Here is a 13,227-nt window from a genome sequence, read left to right on the forward strand (position 1 = left end):
TGAGGAACACTTTCACTTCCTGCTCCTCCCGGCCTCCCTTCAGAGAACAGGTAGGGGTCCCCAGGGACCTAGCGGCTGGTATCGTCACCCCCCACTGCCTCCCTTTGGTACCAGGCTGCTGCCCCCCTCCCACTCTACCCAGCACCCACTGGGCGCCCAGGCGAGCGTCCACCCCCCTGCCCCCCCTGCATGCTCTGGGCAGGGCACCTGCTCACCGTCCCCACCCTTCCTAAAACCCTGGGTTTCTAGGCAGCGGGCTGATTGATCTGTTCAGCTCTTGGTTACCCATCTCCTATATCACCCGCGAAGGCAGGTGCCCGTTCTTTCCACAGGACACCCAGTCAGGGCCTCTCCTTATTAAGAATCTGTCGTTTGGTGCACAGATGAATGGACCCAGGGGTCCTACTCCTGGCATTGCTGGCAGGGAAAATACTCAAAAAGGCCTACCTTGAGAGAGAACTCATGCTAGCTAGGACTGTGTACTTGCTGAAGAGTTGAGGTCCAACGGACAGAGGGACAGATGCGTTATAAAGCAAAAAAGAAAATGCTAGCAGTAACATCTAGGTAGTAGATATACAATGTTACCCATCAAATTCTGGTTTTCTGGATGTTTGAAAAGTCCCGTGTGAAATGTTGAGGAGGGAAAATTTGAGGTCCCCCCACTGTGGTCTGGGAAGGGAGGAAGAGAGGACGTTGTATAAGATAGGTCACATTGACAGCTCCTTCTGTGGGCTGAGCATCCGTCCCGGCACTGGGTTCTGGCAAGGGCCGGTATCCAACTGGTCCCCGTCTGTATTATGGCAGCACTGGTTGTCAAAAGCTCAAATATTTCTGCATCGCTCAGTAAATAGCTGTCCGTCTGGGTCCTCTTCTTTCCCCCCTCCCCGCCAAGACCCACTGGCTTCCCTCCTGGGATCCTCAGATCTCCCCCACCCTCCTGAGACTAAAGAATTAACACCTGCCATAGCAAGGGGCCTTGGGTCCATTCTGATTGGTCAGCGTTTCTGCCATATTGGTTGTAAATCTGTTGAGGATTACCCCTGGATTGGAGCCACCTTGAGCCTTATCTTCCTCCCTGCCAGAGGCCAGGCCATGGCTTGCTGGCCTCCTGTGTCCTGAGGATGGCCCAGCTGGAAGACGAGGCCTCTGCAGGCCCCATCAACGGGGAGAGGTGAGGGCTGCTGGGGTTGGGGTCTCCAACTCCTGCCCTAGCTTCAGAAGCCCCTTCCATCCAATGCCCACCCCCCCCCCAGAAGACCCTGAATGCCATCTCATCCCTTGGCTGCCCCTTCCTGCATCTTTGACCCCCACCTCAGTGTCCCACTGCCCACCTCTAATCCCTTGTCTCCTGGACTCTGCATGTCCCAGATGGGTTCCATCACAGGTGAATGGAGCGGGTGAGACCCCCATAGGGGTCCTTGGGACCCCAGAGCCACTCCTTCGCCTCTGGAGGACGTGGGGGGTGTGGCAGGTCCCAGAGCTGGATATCCAGGATGCAGAAGCCCTTCTTGAGCTGTGGCCTCCGGGGGTGAGTACTCACAGCCAGGGACCTTCTCTGACCCTCCCTGGGTCACCACAGACCAGTCAGGACTCTGCTGATTCCTAGCAACAAACACCACAAACCAGGAAAACTGAAAAGACCGCTTACTGATTCCAGGGACCAAAAAACCCAGAAGTGAAGGGAATTTCCTGGAATGTCTGGACCTGAGCATTAAACAACTTATAAAACTCTCCCCATCCCCATTTCTGGGCTTTGCTTCAACTGTGGGATAAGCCCAAGGAACAAACACTTATTCTACAGTAGCTTAGGCAAATAGGCTTTTATCTTTCTGACACATTCAGAAAGGTGGCCGCAGGCTCTGTCCAGCAGCCCTAGAAACATCAAGGCCAGCTTCTCTGCCATTCTCTTGGATGCCCCTCACTGTTGCCAGGTGGCCACCTGCCCCGGGTCCAAATACATGTATGCGCTCCAGGCAGGAGGAAGAAAACAAAGGAAATACCAATTGCACCAGGAAAACCAAAAGTCTTTACAATAGATTCAAAATACATGGATGGGGCCCATGTGGAAATATTTTTTTAAAACTCACTTGGGAGTTATAAACCCAGAAGTGAGAAACACTGCCTACATCATCATCCATCTTCTCCGGCTAGGCAGATTATGCCAGAACAAGGCTACAATTCTACAAGGGATAGGAATGGACTTGGATAAGGCAACTAGCTGGTCTACACAGCTTCCTTCACAGGGGGCTCTGTTTTTGTGGTGCCAGAGATGACTGTCCCCAGCTCGTGGCCACATCCCACAGATTTAGCCATCCCAGTGTAAAAAGAGGTTTCCTTCCAAAGAGCTCAGCAAAAATCTTATGGAAGATTTCCCTTGACTGGCAATGATTCACATTCCCATCTCTGAAGCAATCACAATGATGAGAAAATACTGTCATCCTATTGGCTAGGTCAGGTCACAGGGCCATCCCTAGGGCTTGGAGGGAGTTAGTCCAACCCACAGGGGCGAAGGGAGGGAAAGGGTTTCTTTGAAAGAAATTTGGGGTATGGAATCTAAAATAAGGGAAATGGACACTGGGTAGGCAAAAGTAACAGATATTTGCACAAATCCCCTTCAAGATGACCTTTGCCTCAGGGGGGGCCTGGCTAGCTCAGTGGGAAGAGTGGGCAACTCTTGATCTCAGGACTGTGAGTTTGAGCCCCACACTGGGAGTAGAGATTACTTAAATAAAACTTAAAACAACAACAACAACAACAAAAAGATGACCTTTGCCTCCACCCACCCCCAGAGCTTCCTGGTCACGGGACATGACCCCAGTCAGGTCCTGGTGTTGAGGACAGGAGCTTCACCAGGAGAAATCCACACCTACCAGATCCAGAAGCTTCCTGGTGGTGAGGAGCCTACCCCTAGATTCCAGCCCACAGTAAATTTAATCAGCTTTGCTTCCAAAATATCTCCCAAATGCTATTTGGTGCCATAAGTGGGATGCAAACATAAAGTCACAGGAAAAGATGGGAACTCCAAAGGGTAGAAATTTCCCTGTTTTGAAGATTTTGGTGGGGGATTACAGGACTGAGGAAGAGAGAGTCCCAGGGAAAATGAGGCTGCCACCCTTAACTTTTTTCTTCCTTGCCCCTTGTTGTCCCCTCCACCCAGGTGTGTCTCTGGAATATTCTAACCTCTGCATGCCAGACCTGCCCCATCTCCTGGCCTTCCTATCAGCCAGCAGGTACAGGTTCCCCATAAAAAGGGCTAAGGGGGTTCCATCCCTAAGACATCCCATCCACACTGCAGCTCCCTCTTACCTTTTCTCAGGGATGTTTTGCCCAGAACACTGCTCTTGCCCCCTCCCACTCTAAGGCCTGAAGACCAACATACAGGTGAGGGATGGCTCCCTAAGGGAGGCAGAAACCACTTTCCAGGCTCCTTGGTCCAGCAGGATGGCCTTTCAGGGACCAGACTACTGGGTTTGTGGGAGAATAAAATGGGGGTGAGGGAGCTATGGGAGATTTGACTCCTGAGCCTGACTGACAAGGGGCCAGGGACCAAGCCAGTAATGAGGCTGGAAATTAAATCTCCCAGTGCCCTGAAGGAAGCAGGGCTGGGTTATTGGACATCTGGGACACCTCGGTTTGCTGGTCCTCAGGTCCCCCACAGACTGGCAGTGTCCACCTCAATGTCCCGGAAAGGGTGCTCTCCATGGTGAACAAGCTCTACCTGGAGACTCACGGAGGGTGGGGGAAGGAGCAGATCCCCCCAGAGACACCTCCAGAAACTGAAGAAAGACACAGTTCTGGTGAGCTGGGTTGAACAGGGCCCTGGGCCCCCGAGGGACAAGGGAACTGCTGCCACTGTTCTGTGGGGGGCCCAACTCCCTCCTCACATCCAGCCCCCAGGAACCCTGCTCCTCACCGGGTCTCCTGGATGGAAGGCCCGCTCAGCCTGGAAGTACACCATTCTGGGCCAGACCTGGCCAGCCTGGTGGAGGAAAAAGAGAAGGAGGACAAGGACGAGGATGGAAACAAGGGCGACTACAAAGATGAAGAGAATGGCCCCGAGGATGTGCTCACCCATCACATCCAAGCTCTGGCCAGGGCCCGGGGCAACTACGTGGGCAGACAGTTCCAGAGCCTTCGGGCGCGCCTCACCTCAAATGCCAGAGGCCCCCACAGGCCTGGGGACCCGGCCACAGAGCTGCTTCAGGATGTGCGCCACCTCCTTACTGACCTCCAGGACCACTTATCAAAGGACCCCGACGTCAGGGCTGTTTTTGGGAGCAGGGGGCCTGGGGTCCCCCAGAAGGACTATGATCTTGGTAATAAGGAGGGCTGGAAGGGAATTTATGGCCATTCCCTGACCCCACTCGGGTTCTCGTGTACCATCCCTTGGCGCTACCTGTGTGTCCACACCCAACTTCTTTCTCTCCATCTCCGTGCACCTGTTTGCCTAGCCAATCACATGACTTTTCCTACATAGAGTAACTCCTGTTGCATTCACCACTGCTCCGTCTCTCGCATGTGTGACACCCGTACTCCCTTTTCCATAAGCGTGTTCACACCCGGGCTCCCTCTTCCACATGTGTTCTCTCACCCGTGTCTACACTTGTGGGGGGTCAGAGGCCAGAGCGGGGTGGTACTCAGGCCTCGGGGCGCGCTCACCCACCCCAACCCCTCGCAGGCGCTGCGGTGGAGGCGGCTTTGTGCCGGGCGGTGCTGGCGCCATTGAAGCCTGCCCTGTGGGCGCGACTCCGCAAACTCCGAGCCCAGGAACTGCGGCGACTGCGGCAGCGGCAAATAGCCCTGCGGGTGGGGGCGGGGCCTCCGGGATGCCAGGGGGCGGGATTTGAGGGGCCGGGCCCAGCCTCCGCCCTGCGCAGCCGCATCCACGCGCGCCTGGAGCACCTCCACGCCGCCTGCGCTCCACGCCGCAAGGTGGCGCTGCTGCTGGCGGTGTGCACTGACGTTTACGCAGGCCTGGCTCAAGGGGAGAACCAAGGTAAAGGAGGTTCACCTGCGTCCACCTGGATGTGCGGTAGCTTGCCGGGTGGGAGGCGCCTGTGTGCACGTCGAGGGGAGAGGGTGGCACGCTCTAGCGGGAGATATCTGGTGATCTGGTTAGAGGCCTGGTGATCGGGTAGGAGGCGTTTGCATGCCCAACAAGGTGGAAGGGCAGCCAGCGCCCATGTCCCGGGGATTGGATGGAGGTGTCTGCACACCCCCATCCGCTTCAAAGCCTGTCCTCCCGCTCCGCCAGAGCCCCTGGGGGCCGACGCCTTCCTGCCCGCACTGACGGAAGAACTGATCTGGAGTCCGCACATTGGGGAGACTCAGCTGGACGTGGAGTTTCTAATGGAGCTGTTGGATCCGGACGAGCTACGGGGAGAAGGTGAGTCCCCACTCCAGAAACGCCGGGAACAGGGGGAGCCCTAGGGCCCAACAGCCTCGCCCTGCGGCGTCGGACAAGGCGTACAAGCCGCAGGGAGACCTGGAGGGACCAGGGTTGCCAGAGAGCTGCACTGACCGTCCCGTCCTGTCCCTAGCCGGGTACTACCTGACCACGTGGTTTGGGGCGCTGTACCACATCGCTCACTACCAGCCGGATGCGGGCCGCGCACCCCAGGGGCTCAGCTCTGAGGCTCGTGCCTCCCTGCGCCAGTGGCACAGCCGGCGGACACTGCACAGACAGGATAGGCAGGACCACGCTGGAGCCCAGGTGATCGTCCCTCCCAACTGCGGGTGAAGAGGAGCGCTGAACCCATTGCTTTTCTCACCCAGCCTCCTGCCCCTCCCCACAGGTCAGCCTGCCCTTTGAGGAACCTTGGGCAAGAGACCCTGTGCCCAGAGACCAATGATGACGAGGGGTCTCAGACCCTCCTCCTCCTCAGGCAAGATTCCAGGGGCCCCAGGATGACACCAACTTCTAACCCCTGTTGGCTTAGGTGCAGGGAGGAGGAAGGGTTCCCAGGAACAGAACCCCCTCTGGTTTGCCCCTTCCCCCTGCCCAAGATGGCTCCTTCCTAATCCCCAGAATCTGTGAACATGGTCAAAGCGACTTTACCCATGTGACTAAATCAAGGATCTTGACATGGAAAGATTATTCTGGATCATTCTGGGGCCCCAGTATAATCTCTTTGAGTCCTTGCAAGAGGGAGGCTGGAGGGGCAGAGTCGGATAAAGAGACGGGATTTTGTAAGCAGAGGGTGGAGTGATATGGCTGGGAATCAAAGCAGGCACCCTCTAGAAGCTGAAACAGACAAGTGGATTTTCCCCTGGAACATACCGAAGGCTCAGCCTTTGAAAAGGCTGGGCCTTTGATTTTAGGCTGGAAGAGCTATTTTGAACTCCTGACCTTTAGAACTGCAAAATAATAAATTTGTGGGTTTTTTGACCTGGTAAGTTTGTGGTAATTTGTTAACAAAAGCAACAGGAAGCAAATACACTCTCTTACCCTGAACTTTATTTTCCATAGAAATTATCACTTCCAGGGTGCCTGGGTGACTCAGTGGGTTAAGCCTCTGCTTTCAGCTGGGGTGGTGATCTCAGGGTCCTGGGATCGAGCCCCACATCGGGCTCTCTGCTCAGCAGGGAGCCTACTTCCCCCTTTCTCCCTCTGTCTGCCTCTCTCTGCCTACTTGTGATCTCTAATAAAGAAAAACATCTAAAAATTTTTTCTAAAAATAAAATAATTATCACTTCCTAACATACCATAATATGTACTTACTTATTGTGGTAACTGTCCATTGGCTCCCTCCCCTTAGGCCGCCCAACAGAAATACAATGCAAGGGGCGCCTGGGTGTTTCAGTGGGTTAAAGCCTCTGCCTTCAGCTCAGATCATGATCCCAAGGTCCTAGGATTAAGCCCCGAATCGAGCTCTCTGCTCAGCAGGGAGCCTTCTTCCCTCCCCTCCTCTCTGCCTACTTGTGATCTCTGTCTGTCAAATAAATAAATAAAATTTTTAAAAAAAGAAATACAAGCAAGCTATATACGTAATTATAAGTATTCCAATAACTCTATTACAAGAAACCAAAAAGAAGCAAGCGAAATTAATTTTAACAGCCTACCTGATTGAACCCAATATGTCCCAAATGTTATCACTTCAACCTGTAATCAACATCTGAAAATTAGGAGCACCTGGACGGCTCAGTCGGTGGAGCATATGACTCTTAATCTCAGGGTTGTGATTTGAGCCCCACATTGGGTATAGAGATTACAGAAAAATTAAGAAATCTTTTTTTTTAAAGATTTTATTTATTATTTGACAGAGAGAGATCACAGTAGACAGAGAGGCAGGCAGAGAGAGAGAGAGGGAAGCAGGCTCCCCGCTGAGCAGAGAGCCCAATGAGGGACTCGATCCCAGGACCCTGAGACCATGACCTGAGCCGAAGGCAGGGGCTTAATCCACTGAGCCACCCAGGCGCCCAAGAAATCTTTTTAAAAATCCAAAAATTATTGTGCTGTGTAACGTTCTTTTTGTGTATATGCACAATATTCAAAATCCAGTGTGTATTTTATATCACAGCACATCTCAGCTGGGACCAGTCCCATTTCAAGTTCTCAGTAGCCACCACACAGGGCTTGGAGCTACCATTTTGGAGGGTGGCCTTGGAATGTCAGCTCCAGGAGGCTAGTGGTTTCTGTCTTGGGCACAGCTCTATTTTCAGTGCCTAGACAAATCCCTGGCACCCAGCAGGTGTTCAGTAAATACTGGCTGAATGATTCAGTAACAGAGTTTCTGTGGAAGGCTGAAGATAGCTGCCCAAAAGCTATTCCTGTCCTAATCTCTGGAATCCATGAACATTGCCTTATGTGGAAAAGGGTCTTTGGCCCGGTTTTTAAATGAAGGATCTTAAAATGGGGAGACTGTTCTGGATGATCTGGGGGAGGGCTCTAAATGCAATACACGTGTCCCTAGAGAAGGAAAGCAGAGGGAGATTTGACACTAACAGGAGAAGGTGATGGAAAGACAAGCAGAGAAAGATTTGAAGATGCCGGCCTGGAAGGTTGAAGAGTTGGTGATCACAAGGCAAGGAAAGCCATCAGGGTGGCACCTGGGCGGCGGTCAGTTAAGCATCAGGGCTTTGGTTTTGGCTCAGGTCGTGATCTCAGGGACGTGAGATCAAGACCTGTATCAGGCTCTGAGGTCAGTGGGGAGCCTGCTTGAGATTCTCTCGCTCTCACTCTCTCTCACTCAAGGAAAAGTAAATAAATCTTGAAAGAAAGAAAGAAAGAGAGAGTGGTCAGCTACCAGATGCTGGGAGAAGCCCAGACAGGATGCTCTCCTAGCACCTCCAGAAGGTGGGGGTGCAGGGCATCCACACCTTGATTTCACCCCAGTGATACTGATTTCAGACTTCTCACCTCCAGAACAGTAGAAGACATTTCTGTCATCTTAAGCCACTGAGTCCGTAGTAATTTGTCACAGCAACCACAGGAAATTCAACAGTTATTCAGCACTTAATATGAAAAAGAGAAAAATGGAGTAGAATTAATACCCAGCCCAGTCTCACTCCCACAACAAGGGACATGCATCTACTGATGCAGAAATTAACTAGAAAGGTAGAAAAATCCCCTCACTCCACTTTACAGAGAGAGACAGATTGCCATTACAACTAACTGACATTTTGCATTTCATAACGACCAAAATTCTGTAATTTTAGATGTCGTCCAAAAAATGTGCCAGGAAAGGGTTTTTTGGCGATTGTTTTTAAAAACCAAAAAGCTCAAAATGGCTGCAGTGGGCAGTGAGTCAGCAAGCAGGGATGGGGGAACGACAGGATGTGGCCTCTGGTCTTAGGTTCAGACAGAACTGAATGAGGGATCTGGATCCTAGGAGACAGAGGGGACCATCATCTCCTTTTTCAAGAACCTTCAGAGCAAGCAGGGCACCAAGAATTTCATTGTGTTTACTTATTATGCATTTTTAAAAAGATTTTATTTACTTATTAGACAGACAGAGCCCAAGCAGTCAGAGGGAGAAGCAGACTCCTCACTGATCAAGGAGCCTGATGAGGGGTTCTATCCCAGAACGCCAGGACTGTGACCTGAGCCCAAAGTGGATGCTTAACTGACTAAGCCACCCAGGTGCCCCGATTTATTATGCATTTATGTAGATATGTATTTTTTATAATTGTAGTAAAAGTCATATAATACCAAATTTACCCTCTTAACTATTTTTAGGTATTAATTAGAGTTATAATACTGTTAACCATATTCACTATTTTTTAGTGTTAGTGTTATATTAGTGTTAACTGTATTCACACTGCTGTGCTAGGATTGTGTTAATATATACACATGGTTGTGTAACAGATCTCTGAAAGTCTTCGTCTTGTAAATCTGAAACTATGCCCATCATTCACAACTCCCATTTCCCCTTCCCCGGCCCCTGGCAACCACCATTCTCCCTTCTGTTTGCATGGTTTTCATGATTCTTAGATGTCTCATTTAAGTGGAGTCTCTCAGTTAACTAGCTTCTTTCACTAAAGCAGTATGTCCTTGGGGCACCTGGGTGGCTCAGTCGGCTAAGCAGCTTCACCATTCTTTGTTCTCTGCATGGGCAGGCCTTGCGGGCAGCCCCAGTTTCTGGATTTCCTCATTATTAGATTCCAGCCCTGTAGTTTCGGGAAGTACACCCTGGAAGTAGGCTGTGTCCTTCTCAGGACATCCCCTAAGAGGCCCCCGTGATGGGCAGGGCTAACTGCTGGTGGAGTTAAGAACTGTATTGGTTGGATTAAGGCGCCTTAATAAAAAAGCACAGCTGGGGTGGTTAAAGCACAGAAAGGTGGTTTCTCACAGTGCTGGAGGCTGGAAGTCCAAGATCAAGGCCTTGGCAGGTTTAGTCTCCTCTGATGCTTCTCTCCTTGGCTTGATGATGGCCATTTTCTCCTTTTGTCTTCACCTGGCCTTCTTTGTCCCTGTTACATTAGTTCCCAATCTCTTCCTATAAGGACGCCATTCATATCGCCCCGGGCTACCCATATGACTTCATTTTAACTTAATAACTTAATCACCTTTTTAAAAAAGATTTTATTTATTTATGTGAATGAGAGAGAGCCAGATAGAGAAGTGGCGGGGATGATGGGGAGAGAAGCAGACCCCCCATCAAGCAGGGAGCCAGACTCTAGGCTCCATCCCAGGACCCTGGGATCATGACCTGAACCCAAAGACAGACACTTAACTGGCTGAGCCCCCCAGGCACCTCTAAATTAATCGCCTCTTTAAAGGCTCTTGCTCCAAACACAGTTGCATTCTGGGGAACTTTGGGTTAGCACTTCAACATATGAATTTGGAAGGGAGGGTCACAATTCTGCCGGTGGTGGGAAGTGACTGCCGGATCTCTGCCCCTCTGAGTTAGGATGTCATCTGCGGGTGGGACCCTGGGACCCTGCAAAGACCTGTCCCCAACAGCCTTTCACCCAATGCTTTTAGCACTTCTCCTTGGTTCTTGCTGAGTCATTGGATTTATTCCTACTGCTATGTTCTATTTATAGCTGGTGATACTGCTTTTCCACTTCCTAGAGTGAAATGACATTTCCTGTTTTTTTTTTAAAGATTATTTATTTATTTATTTGAGAGAGAGAGAGAGAGACAGAGAGAGAGCGTGCAAGCAGGCAGGCACATGAACTGGGTGGCAGGGGGGCAGAGCAGGCAGAGGGAGAAGCAGCCTCCCCACTGAGCAAGGAACCCAATGTGGGACTTCATCCCAGGACCCTGGGACCATGCCCCGAGCTGAAGGCAGACACTTACTGAGCTACCCAGGCACCCCTGACATTTCCTGTCTAAATAGAGGTGTTGAATTAAAAAAAAAAAAAAAAACCTGAATTGATTTCAAGAAAACTATCCAGTAGCTAAGTACATGGGTGATGCATGGATACGTGGCAAGGTATAGGAAAGTGAAATGCAAAAGATTGGGTGTTTGGGCGATCGCTGGTTGAGGACTGTGGGGTTACACCCAGTATTTTGTCCACTCTGGAGCTTGGGGAAGCTCAGAGCTTTGTGCTGGATGCCTCCTCTTGTGGTCCCACTCCCATGGTGTCCCAAACTGGCCACAGCATCTCCCCTGCACCTGCTCCTCCTTCTAGTACCCATTACAGGGGGCCCTCATGGTACTCCCCAGTCCCTAGGCTAGAGCCCTGAGTCCCATCCTGGTCACCTCCCTTCCCCCTCCCATGCCCATCCGCCATCCTCCCATTCCATGGCCCTATCCTGGTCCAGCCCAGCCTCCACTGCCTCCCAGCTTCCAGTCCAGGGGATGCCCTCTAATCCATGCCCACACGGTGGCCAGAAGGAAATTTAATTTAATTTGATTTGATTTTTTATGTTATGTTATTTTAAAAATATGTTATTTATTTATTTTTAAATCAGAGAGAGAGGGAGCACAAGCAGGGGGAGTGGCAGGCAGAAGGAAAAGCAGGCTCCCCGCTGAGCAGAGAGCCTGGGACTCAATCCCAGAACCCTGGGATCATGACCTGAGCAGAAGACAGCCACTTCACCGGCTGAGCCACCCGGGTGTCCCAGTGTTATGCTATTTTTAAGATTTTAAGTAATCTTTACAGCCAACATGGGGCTCGAACTCACAACCCTGAGATCAAGAGTTGCCTGCTCTTCTGACTGAGCCAGCCAGGCATCCCACATTTTTCATTTTGATGTAGTCTAATTTAGTTTTTCTTTTGTTGCCTGTCCTTTTGGTATCATATCCAAGAAATCACTGCCAAATCCTGTGTCATGCAGCTTCTCCCCTCTGTTTTCTTCTAAGGGTCTTAGAGTTTGACTTCTTACAGTTAGGTCTTTGATTAATTTTAGGTTCATTTCTGTATATGGTATTGCGTAACAGTCCTACTTGACTCTTTTGCATGCGGATATCCATCCCAGTTTTCTCAGCACCATCAGCTTAAAAGACTGTCTTTTCCCATTGAATGAGTTGGGCTCTCTTGTCAAAAATCATTTGACCTGGGTGGCACCATCCATTAAGGGACCAGCTCTTGGTTGTTGGCCTGGGTCATGATCTCAGGGTATTGAGATCAAGCCCCACTTGGAGCTCCCCACTCAGTGTGGAGTCTGCTTGGGATTCACTCTCCCTCTCCCTCTGCCCCTCCTGCTCATTCTCCCTCCCTCTCTCTCTATCTCAAATAAATAAATAAACTTAAAAAAACATATGTATCGCCCTCGCCCCGCAAGGATGACAAGACGCCCTGGTTCGGATGCATCTTCTCTCTCTTCTCTCTCTTTATTTCCACAAGTCTACACACTTATATACGCTTACATGACCAATCAGCGAGCAGGGTACAGGAGGGAGCGAATCAGGCTGTGCACCTAAACGAACAACTTCGCTAGCAACCAATGCTGTTTACTTCCTCTTTGGGCGTTCCGCTGAGTCTCAGGAGGCAATCCTAACCTGGCAACTAGCCAGGCGCCATCTTTTAATGGCGGAGGCCGCCCTGGCCAGGGGCCTGCCTCCGACACATATGACCTCATATGCAAGGGTTTATTTTTAGAATTTGTGTTTTTAACAAGTTGCTGCTAAAAATCATTGAGATATATATATATATATATATATATATATATATATATATATATAAAATCAGATTAAAAATAAAACAGGAAGAGAGTTTATACTTTTGGAGAAGTTGCAGTGAGAGTGACACCTGAGCAAAACCTTGTCTAGAAGCAAGAGTCACAGGCACAAGAGTCAGAGGCACGCATCTGGGGAGGATGTTCCAGGCAGAGAAAAGCCGTGCAAAGGCCCTGCGGTGGGAATGTGCCCTGCAGGTACCAGGAACATTGAGGAGGCAAGAATTCTTGAGATGTCTTTGGTGCAAAAAGATGGTTTTATAAAAGCAAGGTGACAGGACATGTGGGCAGAAAGAGCTGCACTTGGGGTCATAAGGAGTGGCCCGCTATATATTTTCAAGTTGGGAGGGGGTTGGGGTTAGCACAAACCTCCAAGATAGTTTGGAAACAAGGTTTCCAGGACCCTGAGGGGGACGGCTATTGCTAGGAATATGTTCTTTATTACTATTTAATAAAAACTCAGTCATGAGACTCTTCAGATATATATCAATGGGTCAGAGGCTTGGAGGATGATTGTGTGATTGTGAACATGTATCTTGAGAGGTAGAGATAAGGAAGTTTCCAAAGGAATTTGTATATGTTAAAGGAGACTAAAAGAGACCGGGATTGGGGTGGGGAGATGGAGACTTACTTATAGCATCCTGGGGGGTTGGGATAAC

General features: G+C 50.5%; 1 protein-coding gene and 1 long non-coding RNA gene across 9 annotated transcripts in view; one reads left to right on the forward strand and one right to left on the reverse strand.

Annotated features, from left to right (window-relative positions):
- The window catches only part of RINL (Ras and Rab interactor like), a 15,252-nt gene continuing 2,025 nt past the window's right edge, over window positions 1–13,227 (forward strand). Inside the window, exons 1-12 of one of the 6 annotated variants that reach the window (XM_059381211.1) lie at window positions 10–50; window positions 1,083–1,171; window positions 1,369–1,528; window positions 2,790–2,892; window positions 3,158–3,230; window positions 3,317–3,381; window positions 3,648–3,797; window positions 3,891–4,316; window positions 4,679–4,996; window positions 5,255–5,386; window positions 5,541–5,713; window positions 5,796–5,885. In XM_059381211.1, coding sequence (XP_059237194.1) covers window positions 1,122–1,171; window positions 1,369–1,528; window positions 2,790–2,892; window positions 3,158–3,230; window positions 3,317–3,381; window positions 3,648–3,797; window positions 3,891–4,316; window positions 4,679–4,996; window positions 5,255–5,386; window positions 5,541–5,713; window positions 5,796–5,852 — 1,707 coding nt within the window. In that variant the 5' untranslated portion in view covers window positions 10–50; window positions 1,083–1,121 and the 3' untranslated portion in view covers window positions 5,853–5,885. Of the gene's footprint in view, window positions 51–1,082; window positions 1,172–1,368; window positions 1,529–2,789; window positions 2,893–3,157; window positions 3,231–3,316; window positions 3,382–3,647; window positions 3,798–3,890; window positions 4,317–4,678; window positions 4,997–5,254; window positions 5,387–5,540; window positions 5,714–5,795; window positions 6,412–13,227 lie in introns of those variants that run through there. The other 5 variants (XM_059381210.1, XM_059381212.1, XM_059381213.1 and 2 more) reach the window with 5 other exon arrangements.
- LOC132004752 (uncharacterized) overlaps window positions 7,120–13,227 on the reverse strand; it is a 20,523-nt gene continuing 14,415 nt past the window's right edge. For all 3 annotated transcript variants that reach the window (XR_009400633.1, XR_009400631.1, XR_009400632.1), the window contains 2 exons: window positions 8,360–8,454; window positions 7,120–8,209 (listed from right to left, as the gene is read on the reverse strand). This is a non-coding gene — a long non-coding RNA (uncharacterized LOC132004752). The remainder of the gene's footprint in view (window positions 8,210–8,359; window positions 8,455–13,227) is intronic.

This window comes from Mustela nigripes, chromosome 17, assembly GCF_022355385.1.
Source record: "Mustela nigripes isolate SB6536 chromosome 17, MUSNIG.SB6536, whole genome shotgun sequence".
Taxonomy (NCBI): Eukaryota; Metazoa; Chordata; class Mammalia; order Carnivora; family Mustelidae; genus Mustela; species Mustela nigripes.